The following is a 23,712-nucleotide window of genomic DNA, read 5'->3' as shown; positions in this document are numbered from 1 at the left end:
AAGCAGTTATCTAAGGAGGGTTTTGGCTTTATCTTTAAAGACTGAAATTTTCAAACAAATTTCATCCTACACTAGCACTTTAAAAACTGCGAAAGTAATAGAAAAACAAATTGAAACATGGATGGTCCAGTTTAGGCGACAATCCCGGATGACTGGACTGGGAGACAAATCTAGTGAGTGGAGAGCTAGCTTATCGAATTTTGTCAACCTTATGGGAAAAAATAAATTCATTGGCCTTCTCTCCAGTAATTTTCTTGTCCCTTTACATTCTACTGTAGGTGAATACTGCCCTCTTTTGGCAGAATGTTCAAACTTAAACATGTGGGGCTTTTGATTAAGACATGAAGATCAGAAGAAAAAAATTAATCTCCATGAACAAGAATGATTTATTTTAAAATAAATTAAACTTTTAAGTATTCTGGACATTGTTCATGTGTCTTTTACTGTCTAAGTAGCAATAAACCAAAAAAGCCAATTTCTTCCTTTTCACTCTCACTTCTACAATTACTATGAGAAACGTTATAGAAAACCTAAAATCAAGAAACACTTGAAGAGACTAAACACACGCACACACACACCTCCTTATTAAGTCACAAAGCCCCTACCAAAGAGGCAAAAATCAGAACCAAATGTAGGTGAGGAGATGGAAAAATGGAACATTTGAATGTTGCTGGAAGGAACATATATTATTACAGTGGGAAACACTTGCACCATCTACTAAAGGTGAATATAAACATGTTCCATGACCCAGTAATTCTCCTTTATATACACACTAAGGCTCTTGCTCACATATAGCCACGGACACGCTGAAGAATGTTCACAACTGAATTTTTTTAGGGGAAAATACATGTCCATCAACAAAATTAAAATGTGAGATGTGAATGTAAGTAACCTAACTAGATACATCATAGTTGAATCTCAGAAGGGTAAATGTGAGTGGAAAATTGCATTGCAAAAGAAAGTTTATAGTAAAGTGCATGTGATAAAAGGACTATAGCAAAAGCAAGTTCATGATAAACACAAAAGGGTTACCCATGAAAAGGGACGGATTAAGATGATTGTGAAGGAGCACACAGATAATAGTAAATCAAGTAGGCCAACCTAACAGTAGGAACACACACACTTGAATAATGTATTTTCCTTCAACATCGTTTCATTACGTTGATGAGGAAAAATAGATTCCTGGTGAGGCCACCGTGTGTGGAGTTTTCCCACTCCCTGTCCGTGTGGGTTTTCTCTGGGCAGTCTGGTTTCCTCCCACATCCCAAAGATGTGCATGCGAGGTGTATGGCATGTCTAAATTGTCCCTGTATGTGTGCGCGCACCAAGCTGCCAGGAGGCTCCTGGCCACCCACAGCCTTGAACAGGAATAAGCGGGTTGAAAAATAGTGGTCTTATTTTTAATCTTTCTTAAGTGGATGTATAACTCACATTTATCTCAATGTTTAACATTAGATGTGATTTGAGATCTATTTAGAAGTTTGGTGATGTTTTTGTGATCAAAAATAGAAGATAGAAACTTAATTTTTATCAATTAGCCTATGATAAAATTGGTTTCGTTTTATATTGTTTAGCTTAAGATCAGTTTCCAAGAACCTATCAATAACATTAAGTGAGGATTTGCTGTATTGACATGTACACTGAATTATTCCTTGTGCTTCACACATATTTTATAAACATCCTTCATATCTACTAAATATCTTATAAAAATAATTTTTTAAGAACCCTACACTCTTCAGAGGTGGCAACAGCCAAAGGGATGTTAGATGTCCAAATACAGACCACTGTAACTGTGATGCAGCATATACCCATAGAAGTACTGAGTCTTCCTACATTAAAAAAAAGCCAGGCCACTGAGAAATGGTTTCATTATATGCAATTGTTTATTTAAAATAATTTTCCAAGTCTTCCCACAATTGAACAAGTTTTGCTTAACTTTTATGCCCTCAGACAGCTAGAAACCAACACATTATTTTTATATTTTATTTTAACCACTACATGTGCCATTTCAATGCCATTTTCCTTTATTGGTACTAGAACCAAATATATAGACCAATAAGCAGTACAGATTTAAATTATTTTCTTAGTAGTTATGGTGCCATTGACAAATTCCCTGGGATTTATCAGATGCTGGACACTATTTTGAGCCATCTCCAACTAGCTGTCTGATTTAGGAAATCATGCTACCTCCCCAGGCTTACTGTCTCTTGCAAAATAATTTACTGGGTTAGATTATTTCTATTGTTTTATCTGGCTATAACAATCACATGATATGCTCATCATTTTCAATTAATTTTACTTCATCTTTTATTTGCTACTTCTCCACTTATAAAGCATAATCACCTATATTCAAGTAAACATGAATGCATTGAAAAATAAACACAAACCCAACATATTGTTAATCACTCTAATATATTCCCATTAATACATAAAAGGGCTTTCAGTTGAATTATCCGTTTTTATTTCTATTTCTTTCTTTAAAGTCAATAATAAAGTCACAGCTGTAAAATGAATGCATTTAAAATCAAAAAGGATACATTTCAATGACAAAAACATGCCATCGTGAAAACCTGCTGTACACTTTGCCAAGGTCAACAGACTAAAACACGCGATGAAAAAGCCAATCTTCAAAGTCAGCCTAGATAGAAGCTCTCTCCTGACAGTGCAATCACCATTAAGACTATGTACGTCTGCATATCTGGATCAGCTCCGAAAACCACCCATGTGTGTGGAGGGGTGCTGGGTAAAAATACCTGAGTACCAGGAACTCAAGATTAAACTTCTAAAACTAATATTCAATTCAAAATAAAATAGATGACAATTGTATAAAACTACTTCCTTGACAGAAATGGCATGAGGTGTTTAACAGTAACAGTTTAGTAATAATCTGAGAAAATTTGTGGAGATACTCCAACCCAACTCCTAGCCTCTGTCACTGGTATAAAACAAACACCTTCCATGAAATTATCTTTAATGTGACTGAAATGTTCCCATTTATTTAGGATCGTTTATGCTTAGACTATTTTAAACACTTGCTTTTAGACATGTTGCATTTCCAGAACTGATATTTTTTTGAAAGCATCTATGTATTACTAATTGAATATTTGCAGAGGTGATAATCCTTTCACTGTACACTGATTGGGTTTCCTGAAGCATATTTGATCAACTATTTTAACAGTGATGCTGATGGTAATAAATGATACTCTCAGATTTTTCATTTTAAATAATACATAATCCTTGTGACACTAATTACTAAATAGGCTACATTGCATAACTTCTTAACAAAGATGACTGATTTCAGGCCCTAGTATGATGAAAAGACACTAAAAAATGGCATTTACTACTTGTGTTATCACTGAAAAGCTATAACTAACAGTCAAATGATAGTTTAATTATGTGACTTTCAGCAAAAAAAAAAGACAGAAAATCATTATAATTTTACCAAAAGAAACAAGAGACATGGGAAGAAATTAAATGAGCACAATGTGGGTCCCAAAGATTACACTATGACTTGGAACTAGATTTTCAAAGCAAAAGGCATCTATATACAATTTCTGTGAATATTTCTTATACTACGAAAGTGAATTTCAAAGCAAATGTAGACTAGCTCAGCCAAAGATAAGCACTCAGATGAACTAGAAGTTCCATTTGCTAAAGTGCACCTGCTATAACCAACTCTGCTCAGGCCATCACTCATGCTTTTCATTCACTCACTGTGCTATCAACAGTCATACAGAAAATGGATTTTTTAAAACCAAATACTTTACACAGTGGACTATAGAAAAAACAATCCTAAATATACTATCTTCTAAAACTCCAGAGTAATATAACCTCATCGTTTTTAAATACTGAAAATGTAAAGGGTCCATACAAATTATGAGTATTAAGCATATACGTTTTACTTTAATGTTCGCTTGATGTATGCTCTTAAAATCTCTATGAGAGAAGCAGGTATTTCCCCGTGTCTTTTGGCAATAGATTCAAAAGCAAAAGTAGCAGTGCTGTTGAATTCCATGAAGCTTTCTTAAAGCTAAATTACTCAATGTTTTATTGTTATTGCACTCATATATTGCCCGGAATGCATCTATAGTAACTCAGCAACAGTGATTGCAAAAAATAGGAAGGTAAGTGGGTCTACAAAGCATTTGAGTTTCCATAGAGGAAAGGCAAACTGCAATTCAAATAAGGTTGTATATGCTTAACAATTATTTAACCTTATATAAAATGAAGTCCACCCCTCACTACTACAAATCTGTGGGGAATCAGAAAAAGACTTACAGTACACAAAGTCTTGACTATGGTTGTATTCCACTTTTGAAGTCACTGAATTAAAACAGCAATTTTTCCAAGATTTAAAGAAAAATATATTTTATAAAAGGGATTATTTTTAATCACTGAATACATCATTAGTAAGACAGAAACGTTATACTCCCCCCCCTCCACTATAATTCGCTGGTAAGAGAGATTTCTCTCTCCTTTAACTTCTAACAAATGCTACATTTTCAAGACTTAAGGAATTATCAGTAGGCATTCTTTCTTCGTGATTTAAGTTATTTTTCTCTAAAATATGTCAAGTAAGCTTTTAAAGACTCAGGGAGGGGGAGCTTCATGATTTTTTCTCTCAGTAGATTCTGAGGTGGCTCCTCTGGCTTCATGGCATCACTGTCATCTTTCTCTTCCTCTTCTTTATCTTCTTCCATTTTTTCATCCTCTTCACTGTCTAGAGGCTGAGGAATAAGCTGATTACCCACAAAGACGTAAGTGTTAATTCTCTGTTTAACTCTCTTTCTTTTCCTTTTGGGTGGAGCCCTCTGAGGAATCCCCTTGGCCTGCATCTCGTCATTTATGAAATTTCTAAGTGTGCGTCGAATATAAATACGAGCCAAGTCCTGCAGATTCCTGACCGCACAGGGGGCTATAAAAACACGGCACACACAAAACATAAAAAGAAGAGCATTATATATTATTCATTTCTTCACAGAAAAAAATGTATTTCCTGGTGAATGTTAGAAAACAGTAAGTATAAAAACTCTGACTTTCAACTAACATAGATTTCCAGGAGTTTCCCAACTGCCAGGCACCATTCTAAGAACTGAGAACAGCCCTGGCCGGGTGGCTCCGTTGATTGGAGGGTCGTTCCATACACCAAAAGGTTGCGGGTTCGATCCCTAGTCAGGGCGTGTACAGGAGGCAACTACAACTGAACAATGTTTCTCTCTCTTTCTCTCCCTTCCTCTCTTTAAACTCAATAAAACATATCCTTGGGTGAGGACAGTGGACAGTGCAGAGGTTGATATGTGTAGTTATACGTGTGACCCTCTGTATATTCATAAAATCCTTTGGAAGAAAAAATAAGAACTTATAAACAGAGTACATGAGAATTAACTAGTTGGGGGACAAGAATAGTAGAAAGATTTTTACATATTTTTTCATACTTCTTGATATTGAAATAAATCTATTTTAAAAACTCAAAGGCAACATTTGAACCGAGATTTGACTGTACTAAAATATCACTCACATAAACTTCATCCCAAAGATCTTCTGAATGACACAGTAACTCTGAAATAATTCTCAGCCCTAGCCATTCAAAAATCCCAACATTTTCTATTCTTTGATACTCCCTTGTTTCTAATGCTTCCAGTTATGAGATAAGGATTTAATGAACCAAATAATACTAGTCCTTACTCTATAAAATCTTATTTTAGATTGAAGCTTTCACTCCGTAATTACAATTAATTACCTCTAATAGACACATGTACACTCTACTTGTTTCCCAAAGACATTCTCTATATAGATTTTATAAGAACCTAGCACTCAGCACTTACATTTTAATTTGTTAACAAGATTGAAAAAGGTATTTTATTTAGGTCAAACCCCCAAATCAACTACTTTAAACCATTTTTAACCTACAGAACAACTTCATATAGCTCAATGTAGTACAGTGCCAAGATTTATGAAGTTTCTTTTGTCCCTTGTGATATTTAATTTATAAGAAATATACATTTAGCTTCCCATTCCTGACACAGGGCTCCTAAAACACCTGGAATTTTCTAAATGATAAGATCATAAAGATGAAAGGAATATCTTCTGTGTTCAAATAAGTCCCACCTGAGTTTCATTAATAAGGTGCCTTTGGGTTTCCCCTAAGCATGGTGGGCTGGTTGCCAGGGGAATCCAACCATGTGATTAGAAAGCTTCTGGGCCTATGAACCTGGAGGTGCTGGGAGGATGACATACCCTAAGAAGGCATGACGCTCTATGTCATTCTCGAATACCTGGCCCTATGCATCGATTCCATCTGGCTGTTCCTGTGTTGGATCCTTTTACAATAAACCACCCGGCCAGGGCTGTTCTCAGTTCTTCCCTGTATCTCCACTCTCCCCTAACTTCTCATCCATTCTCACAATGCCATCTTCATGTTCAGGATTCTCAATCTATACCTCCCTCTTGTAGTAAGTATACACTACTTGAGTACCTAACATCTATAATGCTAATAGAAAACACAAACATGGCCAAAATAAAATATGTGATCTTCCTACACCTATTTCCAAACCATTCCACCCCCAGTTTTCCAAACACCAATAAATGGTACCATCACCTAGCTAGCTATTCCAAGTAAAACTTAGATCGCTCTTTTTCCTCCAACACCATCTTCTATATAGTCCACTATTTTTCTACCTTCAAACAACCACCTATAACCACATCAACACTGACTCTCTCCTCGAGTATAAGTAAAGTCTTATATAATCTATCCTCTACAGCAGTGGTTCTCAACCTTCCTAATGCTGCGACCCTTTAATACAGTTCCTTATGTTGTGGTGACCCCCAACCATAAAATTATTTTCGTTGCTACCTCATAACTGTAATTTTGCTACTCTAATGTAAATATCTGATATGCAGGATGTATTTTCATTGTTACAAATTGAACATAATTAAAGCATAGTGATTAATCACAAAAACAATATGTAATTATATATGTGTTTTCCGATGGTCTTAGGTGACCCCTGTGAAAGGGTTGTTTGACCCCCAAAGGGGTCTCGACCCACAGGTTGAGAACCGCTGCTCTACAGTATAGCCAGTAAGCTTCAACTAGCCTAAAACTTATTTCTGGTCTTGGAATGACCAAGCTCTTTTCAGCCTAAATAAAGGCTTTTGTGTTTGCTGTTCCTCTGTATGGAAAATGCCACCAAGTTAATAAATTATAATTAATAATCTCACAACTATAATTAATAAATTCATTTTTGTTTCACTTGCCCCTTCTTTTCATGTTTCCATGAAGACAGTGTCTGGTGCAAGACAGGGCTTTATTAAACAGAAAAGTGAATAAATCCAATGAATATATTACTGCATATCTACTTAATTCTTCATAATTATAGAGTCCATTAAACCCCAAGCCTCGGAGTTGAAGTCACAGTTCAGTTGCAAAGGCCAGTTACTTACGGAGTCCCACAGAGTCTGGTTTGCCATTATCATTCTTACTTGGCTGCACAAGTGGAGCAAACGAAACAGCAAGAATATTTTTACTTTCCCAAGTATTTTGTCCAGTTCGCATAATTTGTGTTAACTATTTAGAAGGGGAAAAGAAATAGAATAGCTTAATTCTGGAAAAGTGATTTCCTTACAGTCACAATTTTGTTTTAACAAAATTGCCAATCATTGCTATATAATCACCTATATTTGAATGCAACCAAATTACTTTTACTTAAATATTAAGTATAAAAGAATAAAGAAGGAATCATAAATGTTGCCTGTTGAAGACAGGCACTTGGCTTCTAGGGGTATAATGCGGTCTGATGGCTTCTAGGGGTATAATTCCAATCCGTACCTGCCATTGATTCTCAAATATGTCTCACATAGGTTTGGTTGTTTGGTTAAATAAAGCATTATATTTTAAAAGAAACATGTTTTGATTACTATACCAGTGAGTCAACTTCATGATCTTTCATAATGGTAATAACATATATATTCTAATTCTAATCTCAATTTGATATTTCACTAATAAGTGTAATTATTCATAAAGGGTTTAGAAGTTGTACCTACTCAGTAAACACCCATCATCAGTCCTTGGAAAAAAAAGATTAGCTCAGGACATAGCTTGATCAAGCTAATATCTTCAATTTATATGATAAAACATTATTATGTTTTACATCAGTATAATAGTATATAATAAATATCTACCAAAACACCAATGGGAAGCCATATTTTAAATGTCCGAATCTAAAACTGTAAAGGAAAACAGAAAAAGATTGTTCATCTGGGGGTCTCAACTCTAGAAACATTCAAGTAACATTTTTCCAAGAACATTTTTCAATTAATATTTTTTATTATGTCTTTTTAGTAACCAACAAACAATTTGCACAGTGCATAATAATGGTGAACTCCACTGAGATGCAAATAATATTTTGTGATGTTAAAGGACTCTCAAGATATATAAACTCCAGAACATCATGTCAGGTCCCAGTTATCTTAGACAATCTATCTTCTGCCATACAAATCACAGGGTGTTTAAACATCTCAGATTCCTGTTAATATGAATATTAAAGATACTTTTTGAAATGCATTTTTATACATTTTTAAAGTAATTTGCTTTTGTAAGATCCACACATTTTCTGAATACATTAGTACTTCATACATTTGTTATACCTAATAATTACAAACCACAGGCAGGCAAATAGCTGAAAAATATTCTCAAATGAATCTATGAAGTACTAAATGAAGGTTTAAAAATTTACTTCTTTCTTTTTTTTAATATATTTTTATTGATTTCAGAGAGAGGAAGGGAGAGGGAGAGAGAGAGAAACATTCATGATGAGAGAGAATCATGGATCAGCTGCCTCCTGCACGCCCCCCACTGGGGACCGAGCCCGCAACCAAGGCATGCGCCCTTGACCCGGAATCGAACTGTGACCTCCTGGGTCATGGGCTGACACTCAGCCACTGAGCCACGCTGGCTGGGCTACTTGTTTCTTTAATGGAGTTAAGCAGTCCAAACAAACCCCAAATAGGATTTCTTTCTTTAGGTGTTAAAGGAATTTTAAAATGTTGAAAATTGAACAGCTAGTAGAGAGCATCACATTCAACTGAACACCTCTAGGTCAGAAAAATGAAGAAGGGAGCAGCTTGGCAAGTGCAGCGGTACCCCGTTATCCACAGGGGATATGTTCCAAGACTCCCAGTGGACACTTGAAACCATGGGTAGCATTAAGCCCTGTGTAAACTATTTTTTTCTTATACATACATACCTATGATAAATTTAATTTATAAGTTAATCACAGTAACAGATTAACAATAGCTAATAAAACAGAATCAGTCCAGCCGGTGTGGCTCAGTGGTTGAGCGTCAACCCATGAACCAGGAGTTCACAGTTCCATTCCAGGTTTCCAGGTCGAGTGGGACACATGCCCGAGTTTCGGGCAAGATCTCTGGTAGGGGGTGTGCAGGAGGCAGCCTATCAATGACTCTCTCTCATCATTGATGTTTCTATTTCTTTCTCCCTCTCCCTTTCTCTCTCTGAAATCAGTACAATAAACAAACGCTCCAAAAAACAACCAACAGAATTACAACAACATACTATAATGAAAGTTATGTAAATGTGGTCTTTCTTTCAAAATACCTATGGTATTGTACTCACCATTCGTGTTGTGATAATGTGCAATAATACAATGCCTTATTAAGTCAAGAGCCTTCACCTTTACACTTAAAGGAAGCACTTTATGGCTTCTCTTTGACCTAAACAAATTGACAGCATCACTGCTCTTGCATTCTGGGGCCATTATTAAGAAAAATAAGTTGAATAAGGTACTGCATTATCTCCTCAACAGTTGATGTGATAACTGAGATGCTAGTAAGTGACTAAAGGGCAGATAGTGTACAGTGCAGATATGATAGACAAAGGGATGAGTCATGTCCCAGGCAGGACACAGTGAGAAGGCTCAAGATTTCATCATGCTACTCAGAATGTGGCACAATTTGAAACTTATGAATTATTTCTGGAAACTTCCATTTAATATTTTCAGACCATGATTGACCACAGGTACCTGAGACAACAGACAGTGAAACCAAGGATAAGGGGGGACTATTGTAACACAAAGACTGTAGCTAAGTTTGGGTGAAAGACCAAGTCTCTTCTAATAGCAGTGGAGGGAACTTTTCTATATCTCCTCTGCTTAGATAATTAAGAGTCCATTTCAATTTTTTTAATGTATATAGATCTATGAAGATTATTTCTTCTTTAAAAATTACATTGTACCTTTCCTGGTGTTAGACACTTCCCATCTTAAACTAATGTGTTTGTTTTCCATGCCATTAAGCAAAAGGATGGTGAAGTTACCTGATCTTCTATAGGCATGACTAGAATGCCTCCAACTTTCAGTAATATTTTCATGTAGTTTTCATGGTCTTTCTGGACTCCAGCTCCACAATAAATTCGATCATACTGATGACTGTCAGATGCTATCTGGAGGCAATTGCCAACCACAAATGCAGGTTCACAGAACTCAAATCTGCATGGAAAAACAAATATATTTTAATTCATTTAAACAAAATATTAGATAAAAAATTTAACATAATCCAGTTCTTTCAAGTAGTCAAGTTGCCAAAATTAATTCCAAGGATAAAACATGAAATTTGATTTAGATATACTTATGAAGTTTAATACTGATTAAATATGTAATTATCAATGTAATATAAATATTTTAAAAACATTAACCTAAACTTTTGCCACACTGAAACCTCACTTAAGGCTTAAAAAAATGGATATAATGAAAAGCCCATCACAACACCAATCTTATGACATCACACAAATGATAAAGAAAAAGAGAGAGAAAAAAAGGCTTCACTTTCCACTGCCCTTTCAAAAAAGAACAAAAAACTGAGGGGACACCGGGAATGGGAAGGGCTGGTGCGGTATTCATCTGTGTGTGACATTTTTGTTACAATTAACAGCAAAGCTTTGTCAGGAAGATACCAGTGTGACCATATAATCTTGCACCCACTAAGATCAGGGAGATTTTCCTAATAAATTTTAGCAGAACTATGTTATAGGACTGGGACAGAGAGCAGAACGAATAATAATTTTCCTTACTGCTGCTTTGGCCCCCATGGTCTCCCTGTGCAACACATAGAAGAGAAATGGTTTCAGAGCAAAGGCATTTTATCCTGACCACCTGTTCTGGTTACAGTGTTGGTTCATGGCATAAAGAGTTGTGATTTTACAAACGTTCCTATTTAGAATTCTACTTTAGTCCTTAAGTTCTGACAAAGCTGAAAATAGTCTCTAACATATAGCATAGTTACAACCTCAATACACTAAAACATGTAATCATTTTTAAAGTTAATTAATGAAATATCCTTTCACTCTTAAGTAAATTAAAATTAATATGACCACACAGCAAAATCAGGCTATCATTTAAGGAAAAAGTAATTTACATTAAAAGTTTCAGCATGCAGTGGAAAATGACACTGCTTGAATCACAATCATTTATACTTGGTAAGCATATCCTATCCTTTGGTAATTAACAGACTTATTACGCGGTAAGTTTTCATTAAAATACAGACACATTAGGATCCTTGACAGTTAAAGAATTTGCCAGAATTACACCCTGTCCTCTTGGTGCAGTAGGGTGGGGGTGGGATGGGAAGGGTTGAGGGGGTTGGGGTGGGGGTGAGTGAACAGTGTACACCCTATAATCTCTTCTCCATATCCCCACACTAAGGTAGTGTATGCCCCATTATTTCTTTTACTGTAACTGCCTCCTCACTGCTCACACGTTAAGGTCCCTCTTCCATTATTTTGCTCCCTACAGGGCAGGCAGGATAGGTTCAAGCTCCTTAGAAAGTCATGTGGGCTCTATATGATGCCATTGTCAAGTTGTCCTTCCAGAATCATTTCCTGGCTCTGCCCTACCAATACATACTATGTTGAATTATTTGCTCCTAGTTGCCTTAGAGGAACTATTATAAAGTGTTTTTGAAACACTGTATCTGTGGATGTGCTGTTCCTTTGATAAATGCCTACAATCCCTTCAAGATACAGTTCAAATATTAGCTTTGCAATGAAATCTTATCCAACTCTTTAAGAGTTACCTCATTTTTCCACGTGCATAGCACACATAAAAGTGTAAATTAAGCTACAATAGGGACCATGTTTAATTTATCTTTTATATTCAAGACTATGTTACAACATATGATTATCTAAAATATGGCCAAAATATAATTTATATGATTTGTTGGCTTTCAAGTAATTAGATACTGTGGATCAGGTGGTTTAATCATTTTATCAAACTCACAGTAAGCATTCTTTAAAAAGAAAAAGACTATTTTCAATGAAGTTTATCTAAAATCTTCATTCATTTTAAATATTTACTTTTATAATAATTTAAGTCAGTCATAACTTTCAACATGACCATAAAATTTAAATAAAAATTTGAATTATTAAACCCGATTTCACCATTAAGTCTGTTTTAAAAGCTTCCTATTTAAAAATATGTGATAGCTTAAAGAGCTATCACCTAGAAAAACATCATTACAAGTGAACAATTTACAATTAAAACTACTTCTCATATTAGTGATATTTTATACATTCTCATCCCAGCAAAATTAATTTGCAAAAATTTAGTGCCTGATCTAAAATTAAATTTGTGACTCTGGTTCAAGTTACCTTACAGTCGTCAGCAAAATTCATTATGTCAAATTCTACTTATTGAGCACCAGTTGTGTATAAAGACTGAAAATACATGGAAACATACACGCCTGTATTTGTGGACGAAACAGCATCAAACTATCTGACTAGTTAAAGATTAATTTACAACGATGGTAAGTGCTCTAAAGGAAAGAATATGATTCTATAAAACTGAGGATGAAAGGAAACCAACAGGCCTGGGAAGTACAGAAAAATTCCCTGAGAAATGAGAAGCCATGATCTTAAAGATGAGACAGGACAATCTAGAGACACAATACCTACGAGAGTAGCCACTAGCACCATGTGGATATTGAGCCCTTAAAGTGTGGCTAATCCATACTGAGGTGTAAGAATAAAATTAACCTGGGATTTCAAAGATTCAGTAGAAAAAAAGTAAAATATATCAATATGTACTTTATATTAATGTGTGTATTTATATATGACAGATATATTTCAATAACCACATACATTTCAGCAACTGTCCTACTTATCACATGCAAATAGAGAAGCGTCAAAGACTTTCTCCTTAACACAATCATCCCTTTGAAATATTCTCCTGGTTTTTCTGCTGTCTTTGAATATTTCTTCTGAATTAATTATATCTCCATCACCTATTCCAGTACTCAAAACATTTACTAAATAAGCAAACCATACAACAAACATAAATGTTTTGTCAACTTTTCCACCTATTAACTTTGAATATGAACCCCAAGTTGACAAACTGAAGATACTAATCACAAAAATCTCAAGACAGAAGAGAAACTTGCCCAGATTTAAAAAAAAAAGTAAAAAAATAAGTGCCTATGGCACTCTGTCAACATGATAGTTCTTCTTTTACTAAATTTGTTACTATAAATAACTGTAGCTTAATGCTACAGAATGCACGTATGTTTTTTCCAAAAATGCCAAAACAAATTGTAAAAAGCAAAACTCAAATAGTAAAACAAAATAAACTCTTTCCTTTTATGAATAAATCAACTGTTCTATATTTTTAAGATCTTAAATAAGCCACCCTTATCCTAGGAAACAATTTGATGCTTTCCCTTATAATCAGATGAGAACAAGTATATTTGCTTCAATGTAGATAAGTATTACAAAGGATCATTAGAGAAAAAACAGATCTCTAAAATTATAAATAATTTCCATTAGTGCAAATGGAACATATACGTCTAACATATGCATATGGGGTCTTTACACTTTTATTTGACATATTTATATTAATTTCCTTTACCAGAATACTTAAATTTGAAAGTTGAGTTGAATTGGAGCCAATATTTCAAAAGGACTGAACTATTTCTAGATACAAAATACTAAGATTTCAAGGACAAAGTAAAATCGGGAGAAAACTAAAATATCTAGAACATAATAGTGTATTCATATACCAAACACATTACAAAAAGGTTGTAACTACCAATTTAGTAATTATAAAGAAAGTGTCTACCAGAGAGTATCCTATCTAGGGATTATTTATTATACTTACCACTATGACCTTTTACACCAAATAATACCAGAATCCTTCATATTAATAAAGAAAACAATCTCAAATTGCCTATATTTACATTTTTTTCATACATTAATAAGCTATCGATCATCTTTCCTAATAAAAAACTTATAGATGAGCTTTATATTTTGGACTAGGTATGTACTTAAGGATAATACTTAAGATACTTTGTATTCTGATATTAAAATGATGACTTTTATAACAGCATTTCATGTAAATGAAGTCATACCAATTGAACTAATAATATTTTTTCCAAAACTCTATGATGAAAAGTTGTCAGGCAAATGTTTATAGATATGCTCATATCCATAGCATATATTCATATCATATATGTAAAGAATAAATTATTACTTTCAGACATAGATGATGGCATGTTTTCAGAGTAAATTGCAAATCCTATTAATTCTTCCAATGTAGAGGAGAAAAATAAAGAAAACATTTTCTTCCTTAGGCTTTTACTATCTTCTGAAAGCTACATCTTACCTTAAGTTTCCATAGACCTCTACAGGCTAACGACATTATTTAAATCACAAATACATTTTCTGTATAATCTGGAAGACTGTAGAAATAAACTCACCAGAAGTTTTCAGTTCATTACAAAATAGTACTATACTACTTAGAGATTTACATATAAAATCTAAGCTAAAAATAGTGAGAGAAAACTCAAATTCAACTTTTTCACATTAACTACACACTAAATGAAACCTAAAAAAAAACAAAAACTGGCTAGAGGTCTACCAAATATTTCTATGTGGTTATAATTTTACTCATAAAAGTATGGTTCATGCATTCTTTCCCTAGTTTTTATGTTTGATTTAGGAAACTTCATTTAAATTTTATGTTATTCAAATGAAAAGCAGCAATCATTTTTATTCTTTGAAGAACATCTCCAAAACAATTTCCCAGATATAAATGACTTACACTCCTAAATTATACTAAATTATATCTCTAAAAATGTTATCTGTATAAAAAATAGTTCTGAAATGTATGTAATAACTACAAATTCACTTATTCTAGACTTATTTATTGATTTAAATATTAATTACTGCTTTTTACTCTCTTATGCAGAGAGGAAAAAATATTTGATATACTTTTATTAATATGTACAATGAAAATCATTTGTGAGAAAACAGAGAACACATATATGTTGGTTTACAACATGAATAATTGCTCAAAATAACACCAGGATGCTAATCACTTACCTTAGCAGTGGTTTTCTTTATAGGTGTATGTTGGAATATCTTCATCTCGAGACGGATAGATGATTTCGTTCACAGCAGGGACCTTGCCAACTTGCCCATATAATTCTTTTGATAAGCTGCTAGGAGATCAGGGTGACCTAGCCTTGCCCTGCAGCTTCCCTCTTAGACGGATAGTCTAGGTCTAGGAGCTGACTGAGAGTAGAAAAAACAACATTCCCCTTCAATACACTGTTGAAGTGGGGGCTGACAATTTGCACACCTAGTTTATCATGTGCCACAGGATGCTGTCATTGAAATTTTAGACTATTTTTCAATGGAATAAAGGATTTCAAGGACATAGGAAAAAAATCCTACCTTGTTCTCATACCTCATCCAAAACAAGCTGCCAAATCCCAGAAACTTCTTTTTTGTAAAACACTTTGTCAAAGTATACATTTTGAGTTTTAAGAGCTATGACCATTTCATTACAATAAGATGAAACTGCAGAACTTTCCATTGTGAAGAAAACTCAGGGATATGTTAATCTTTTGATCTCCAAATGCTGTTAAACCATTCAAAACCTCTTACAATAAAAAATGAAGCTACTGAATTAAAAAAAAATTTTTAGACCAATGACTTTACCTTTTCAAGTGTTTCCCTTCAAATGCATCAAAATCATCTCAGAATAATTCAAGCATTATGTAAAGCAAAGTGTTAAAAGCAAATACAATCATTTTTCATTGAATGAAGCCTTAGCAAAATAAAAAACACACCACCGATCTCTAAAGTGTTTATAGGAAATATGACAGGTACCTCATACAAAAGTGAATCTTCATGTATTTCAACAATAATTTTTTTCTCCTAATAATGTATTTGAAGTCATTAAACTTTTCCCCAGGCCATTTAACTTATGTTAAAATATATCACTGACAGCCATAAGGACTATTTTTAAGAATTTCTCTGTCTCACCATATGAATGTTTGTCATGATTAAAAATTTTGTTTACAATCTGTAATAATTATTATGGAACTATTATCTGAACATTGGCACATAAAAATCTTCAAATATCTGAGAAATATTTTTAAATACTATTAATATATTTTTCTAGATAGTGAAACCACTTCAAGTGTGCTATAATTCTCTTAAAGACTAGGCAAAGTTGACAAAATATATAAATATTAATTTTCCAAAGCAGATCAGAGCACAGGAAAAATAAAAACCTACCATTGAAAACAAAATTATGACACTTACACATTGCCATATATCAATTAAATTTCCTATAGTAAAATACTATACTAACTCTGAAATTAATTTAAAACTTACACCTCAACTAAATTTGAGGAGCGCATTGCCTCTTCCACTCATCTCTGCCCCCAATAGTAATTCACAGCATAAGGTCTATTGTCTTACAGGGAAACGGCACGCTCCAAAGCAGGCACTCTAGGAAGCCAGTGAACTATATGCACACGTTTACATATTATATGAATATATAAATGTAGCTATAAATAAATGCTATACCAATTCCCAACTCATTTGCAAAGTATTTATAGGGTAAAGGTTTACTATTCAGGCTCCTTTAATTGACTTACTCTTCCAATTAACCACACCTGGAGAGATTATTTTGCTTACTGTGCATGCACAAAACTGATTCATATAATTTGACCTTTCCCAACCTTCTCCTTCTCTCATGAAAGCCAGACACCTAAGGGCCTTTAAAACGTAGACCCAAAGACTTGTCTAGTAGACCATAGGGCAGCTGTGGGCAAACTATGGCCCGCGGGCCGGATCCGGCCCATTTGAAATGAATAAAACTTAAAAAAAAAAAAGACCGTACCCTTTTATGTAATGATGTTTACTTTGAATTTATATTAGTTCACACAAACACTCCATCCATGCTTTTGTTCCGGCCCTCTGGTCCAGTTTAAGAACCCATTGTGGCCCTCGAGTCAAAAAGTTTGCCCACCCCTGCCATAGGGGCTACATAAAATGTTCTAGAAAGTTTGTGTGAAGAGCAGAATGGGGATCAGCAAACTGTGGGTAGCAGTCCAAATCCTGCCTGCTGCTTGTTTTTATACATAAAGTCTACATGAGATACCCTGGACCACCACACAGATGAACAGGAAGGTCTCAGAGCAAATCAAACCTGAAACATTGATGGAGGCAAAATGACAAAAACCGAAGCTGTCCTACTTCATGCACATCATGAGAAAGCAGTTTCTTTGGAAAAGACAATAATGCTGGGAAAAAATAACAGGCAGCAGGGAAAGAGCGAGACAAATATGAAATGGACTGACTGTACACTCAGCCATAGGAGTGCGTCCACAAGAACTGAGCAGGGCTGTTTGTACAGGACATTGTGGACATCACTCATTCAGGTCACCAGGGGTTGGAGCCGACTCAAGGGCGCATAGCACATGGAGAACGCCCTGTGCCCATTTGTTTACATAGTGTCTGTGGCTGCTTTTGCTCCATGATAGCAGAGTTGATCAATTGCAACAGAGACCATTTAACCCCGGAATCCCCAAAATATTTACTACCTGGTCCTTTACTGGAAAATTCTGCCAATGTTTTAGAGGATCCCTGACATCAAATGTCAGTTTTATAACAGTATTTCAGTGAATCTGGGGATAACTTAGGTAGAGCAAAGGAATAAACCATACAAGAGAGCCCCCATTCCTCCCATCTCCAAGTACAGTGAATCCAGAGTAGTTTCTCCACGTTATTTCATCTGTTGCTACAGGTCTAAAGTGTAGGAAAAAAGTTTGAAAGTACATGCATTATAATGCTATTGTTTCTAAAAGAAGGAATACTACTGTGAAGATTCAGGAACCAAGCTTATTTTATAAAGCACACACAAAAACACACATTAGTATCTTTTAAAAGGTCATCTGACATTATATATTGTAACGCTGAGCAGTTCATCAATTTTTTCCCCTCACCTACTATATTTGGAAGTTTACTATGGAGTCCATAAGACATATATAAGAAAACTTTCAAGATTCAATTTAAATCGTGACATGACAATACTTTCAAAAAAGGAACTGGTAAAAAAGATCCAAACCAACAGGGTAAACAAGATTGGAAGACTATTATGTTTGAGTTATCTATTCTCCATGTTACACATAATCCAGGATAATGTGTACTAAGGAATGCATAAATAGCAATCAATTTTCCTGAGTTATTTTATATTTTTAAAATTAAAATATGTATTTTGATGACACAATTAAATATAATGAAACTGATTGGAAATCAGATTTTTAAAAGCACTGTGCATAACCATTTTTTTAATTAAAAAATTTAAAATAAGAATTATTATCCATAAACATCAAGAAAAATTACAAGAAAATCATCAAACACTAAAAGAAAACTATGTTATCTTTATAATTTCTGTCTCTAAAATGAAGTGATATAAAAAGAAAAGCCAATGAATGACTCAGCAACTCTGAGTATTTACTTTCCAACCACTTACTGCCTTATGCAAAATGAAATATTTTCCCAGTACCTACTGCTCTTTATAGACAAGATAATTTTATAATCTGAAATGTGTAACTAATATCTCAGAATACTCTTTGAAAACCAGAATAGATAATATCTCTAGAACTGTCTAATTTTTCAGACCAGTTAATTAATATAAGAATCAGTTTTAAAAATTAGTTGCAACACTTCAGAAACAACTATATTATAAAATCTGACTGGTTATTTCAATGAAAAGGACCAGACATTTAGAAATTAAAAAAAGACATTTAGATCAGTCACATCACATTTTATGATTCATCATTTTATGAATAACAAATTTGCATAATGCAATAATATGAAATACAGCCAAGGAAATTCGATCATTTTATAATTATACTAGAGGCCCGGTGCACGAAATTTGTGCACAGGTAGGGTCCCTAGGCCTGGCCTTCCCCAGCTGCCAGCTGCCGGCCAGGACCTTCCTTCGTTCCACACCACCCCCGGTGGCCAGTGCACATCATAGCAAGCGATCGAACTCCCGAGGGGACACTATGCATATCAGCCTTTTATATATATAGATGAATACAGTTTTAGAAAAATTGAGACCCTTCAATATATATAATCATCAAACTTATCTGTTACAGATTATTTGCTATTTAAATTACATCAACACAAAAATGCTTTAAATAATGACATTTTACTGTTTCCTGAAACCACACCCACTTGGCAGCTGAGCTCCAAAAATACTTGTACAGAGATGCTTCAGTGATTCAAGACACTTCCTGAGGTTTGTTCCTCTTGTTTAATAACTGCATTATCCGTGTCATTATATATTGATACATAAAATAAATGTATTACTATCACATATATAAAGGCCTTACAATAGGCCTTAAACATTTATTTTTACTAACATTACTTTTATATTTTTTTAAGTTCAAATGTATTCAAAAGGTCCTAACGTATACATAGTTTTAGCATCAAAACAAAAAATCTTAAAACAAAAGTTCAATAAGTTTAAAATAAGTTCCAATAAATGATATAAAATATTTATATCCACATTTTAAGCATTTAACATGCTACTAATCTATTCATAAGACAGCTAGAAATACAAAAGGATGCTAAAATTGAACACCAATTTCTTATAAAATTACTTGGGCTAAAAACTATTTTGTTTCTAACAATATGTTATTCTTGGAAACAATATATGAACCAACACGGTAAGCACTTGAAAAATAATTCAAAATATGAATTAAATGTTCATTTATAAAGGGAAGCATAAATAACCTAAAGGATGGCATTCAGCAAATTGATGCAGAAATTTCAAGTGGCTTGCTCAAAGCCACTGAACTAATTATAGAACAAAATAAATTCGGAGCACTTTCAAATTCTCCCAAGCTTGCCTGACTGTGGTCTTTAATAATAGTTACAACCACATCTAAGTAGACACAAAACCTCCTCTATTTTACTGCAGAATATCAGTTTTCTGTTCTTCAACCAATCAAGTGCCTCTTGCCAGAGGACAGATAAAAAGTGGCAATGGCAAAGGGGAATGAAAGACAAGGACAAGGGTCTGCGGGAGGAGAGGCCGAGAAAGGACAAGAAGGAAAAGTATACTCCAGCAGACATGCACAGGCCTTCTTGGCTTCCTTTTTGGCACTGTTCCCAAGCCTCAACTCTAGAAAAAAGCTCTCAGCTCTGATTCAGACTCCTCCAAGTTTCTCACCTCCAACAAGCTGAGTTGGAACTCTGAATGGTTTTGCATTAAAACTTAGTTGTATAAAATGACTAAGTTGCAAGCTTGTGATTTCTATCCTTTTAAATGTTCTTTGAAAATATGACTGGTTGAGAAAAATAAATGCCCTCCAAATTTTACATAATTTCAGAGTTCATACTTTAGCATAAGAAGCCCTTGGTCCATGGTGTTATCATTACTGAATGTTAGAAATATTACGCACCAAACAGACTTCCCTGTCGGCTGAAGAACAAAAGACTGCAATATTTCTTCAAAGGGGAAGTACGAGTTCAAAACAATGATTTTATAAACAAATTTCTCAAACACTACCCTATCACAAGATAGATCAATGTATTTCTATCATAATTTCGTCTAGATATATTACAAAGTAATTGAATATTTTTAAGAAAGTCCCTTGTATGCTAACAGGTATCATCCTTGTGTGACAACTGAAGAGGGCAGAACTACTAAATTACTATCCCAAAAGTATAAAACCAGTTCCAGGAAAGCATTCTAATCAAGCATCTCTGTATTTTCAGAAAAGGGACTTGCATTATGTTTAATGAATGATAATTAGCCTATTAATAAGTGACAGAAGCATAAGATTAAAAAATAAGTTATTTCATTTATTGATAACTTACTATAGATTTACAAAGAATAAAAGTTATATCACAGAATAATTTTTATGTTAATTTTTCTCATTTTATACCACACTGACTTTTGCTGCATTCAATTAGAACAATTTAGGGTCAATGAATACTACTGAGGAACAGACATGTCACATACCTATTTAGAAGTGCTATAAAACCAAAACTATATATATAAATACTTACTTATCAAAGCTATCACTATTTTTGATGAAGCTCTCCAGTTTTTCCTTGGCATATTCCACCACATCTGAATGAAGCTCAATCCCATGATTTATTCCAAAAGGACCTGAAATCGTAGCAGCACTTTTATTTAAAAAATAAATAGTAAGTCATTACAGAGCTTAATTTTTGCTCATTTATCACAGGAACATTTAAAGAGGGTTTGAAATATGTGAATATCTGCTAGCCGCAGATTTAAAAAGCTACATGGAAATCTCAGAATTTATACTGTTTTAATTAAAAAACAAAAACAAAATGATGCTTATTTGTCAAGACAATACTGACAAATAAACAGTCACATACTGTATGAAGTTTTAAGTTCTTTTATCGTTGGTTAAAAATTTAGTAATTCTAAAATCTCAAAACCATGGGCTACTAGATACTATAAAAATATCTCACAGGATCCCACCACTACCCAGTGACTGCTAACTTCAAGGGCCAAGACCACATTCTATGCCTTCTGGAGCTCCCATTGTCTCTAGCAGAATGTGGCCATCAGTCAACTTTTTACAGAGCTGATTTTACTCTTTTGGTCCATACTTCACACTTCTCACTTGGTATATCTTTTTACAGAAAGCCAAGGATGAGTAACATTCCAGGAATGAGGAAAATGGGAGAGCTTTCTCAGCCGCTGAAGATTTTGGGATGGTTCCTTTCCCCACCCTGGTTACCAGCTTACTGACAATATGACTTAACTGGATTCACATTTCATAGGCTACTGTTACTGCGCATGCTGCCTGCCCCCGCAACCCACAAATCCATCCAGTTATACTATTTATTTTCGAATTTCTGAAATTGAGCCAACCAGGTTTTCTACTCTACATTTGTTATTTAGTTTAGAGATTGGACTCCTAGGAGAAAGTGTATAGCTTGTGCTTGTGTATGTGCTATTTATTTTTTCTATCTTATATGGACATATGTACTGTACCTTATATCTATCATAGGAACTACTTAACTGGATGTGCACCCTACTGACTGTCATTATAAATACTATATTGGAATTTTAAAATAAAAATAAAAATCAGTCACCAATTATCATGCTTGAATGTTTAGAAGGCACATAAAAATGGTTTGTGACCTAGAAACTACCTAAACTATAAAAATTAAACCAAAATGTTCATAAGCTATCTTAAAACCAAAATCAGATAAAGATAATGCTTTAACCTACTATATTTCTATCATATTGCATTTGATTATTAAAAAAAAAAATGATTCTGCCTGGTTGAGCATCAACCCATGAACCAGGTCAGGTTCAAGTCCTGGTCAGGGCACATAGCCAGGTTTCAGGCTCCATCCCCAGTAGGGGGTGTGCAGGAGGCAGCTGATCAATGATTCTCTTTCATTATTGATATTTCTAGCTCTCTTTCCCTCTCCCTCTCCCTTACTCTCTGAAATCAATAAAAAATATTTTTTTAAAAAGAGTGAGTCAAAGAAAAAAAGCAAAAGATTTAAAAATAAACAATATAATTCTAATAGAAAGGTACAAGCTGCCAATAGAAAAAAATGAAACTGTATCCAAAGAAGTGTTAACATTTTCTAATATTATCTAACAGATGGAGTGTAAACTTGACTTTGTAGTCAATAAATTTCAATGCTATTCTGTATTTGTTAATGTGAGATATTTTTTCTATGAAATAAGAAATGCTTAATTTTTGTAATACATATTTTACAAAATGAAACTTATAACAGTTGACCACTATCTTTAATGGCTAAATATTAAAGAGAAAATAGAAACATAACAGAAGTCAAAGCTTATTAAGACAAATATACTTATTAGAAAAATCTAGGTATCATATATGTTGGAAATGATTTTTAAGGCTGGCAATAGCCCATTTATTAAGAGCAATAACAAATATGATATAATACCAATATAATAAAATCTAGTGACTGTTTTTCTTTTATAGTAGTTGGACCTAATCTAACTCATTTACCACCTACCAGTTAGTCAATAATCAAAGCTTATACATAAAGGTCAATAATTATTAGGTATAGGTATGAAGTGTCCATCTACATTTCTTATTTACATCCATATTGACCCCATACAATACACAATGCCCCAGTTTCCCCCTACTCCAAGTACCCTAAAAGGCTGTATGAGTGTGATGTGCATGGTAGACGTCTTCATGAGGAAGGCCAAAGAAATCTGAGAGCTTTGTTTGACATTTGAATGCAGTCATCAGTACCTTCAGAATTGTCAAGCTAATTTACAGAACATAGCTACAAGCAAAAAGTACTTCATAATACATAACTAGCAGAGCTCTAAAGATGAACTAATTCAAGGTCCACCATTTCAA

The 23,712-nt window shown here is 34.1% G+C and overlaps 1 protein-coding gene across 6 annotated transcripts in view; it reads right to left on the bottom strand.

The window, feature by feature from the left end:
* Nucleotides 1–1,861: 1,861 nt before the first annotated feature.
* PCMTD1 (protein-L-isoaspartate (D-aspartate) O-methyltransferase domain containing 1) overlaps nucleotides 1,862–23,712 on the bottom strand; it is a 44,012-nt gene continuing 22,161 nt past the window's right edge. For 4 of the 6 annotated variants that reach the window (XM_023757771.1, XM_023757770.1, XM_023757769.1 and 1 more), the window contains 5 exons: nucleotides 21,383–21,485; nucleotides 10,331–10,502; nucleotides 7,441–7,564; nucleotides 5,260–5,337; nucleotides 1,862–4,915 (listed from right to left, as the gene is read on the bottom strand). In XM_023757771.1, the coding sequence (XP_023613539.1) occupies nucleotides 4,551–4,915; nucleotides 5,260–5,337; nucleotides 7,441–7,564; nucleotides 10,331–10,502; nucleotides 21,383–21,485 (842 nt within the window). In that variant the 3' untranslated portion in view covers nucleotides 1,862–4,550. Of the gene's footprint in view, nucleotides 4,916–5,259; nucleotides 5,338–7,440; nucleotides 7,565–10,330; nucleotides 10,503–15,382; nucleotides 15,575–21,382; nucleotides 21,503–23,712 lie in introns of all 6 variants that reach the window. The other 2 variants (XM_014459691.2, XM_023757772.1) reach the window with 2 other exon arrangements.

This window comes from Myotis lucifugus, unplaced genomic scaffold (assembly GCF_000147115.1).
Source record: "Myotis lucifugus unplaced genomic scaffold, Myoluc2.0 scaffold_113, whole genome shotgun sequence".
NCBI classification, from domain to species: domain Eukaryota; kingdom Metazoa; phylum Chordata; class Mammalia; order Chiroptera; family Vespertilionidae; genus Myotis; species Myotis lucifugus.
Note: the sequence above shows the minus strand (reverse complement) of the source record. Positions and strands in the feature narration are given on the sequence as shown.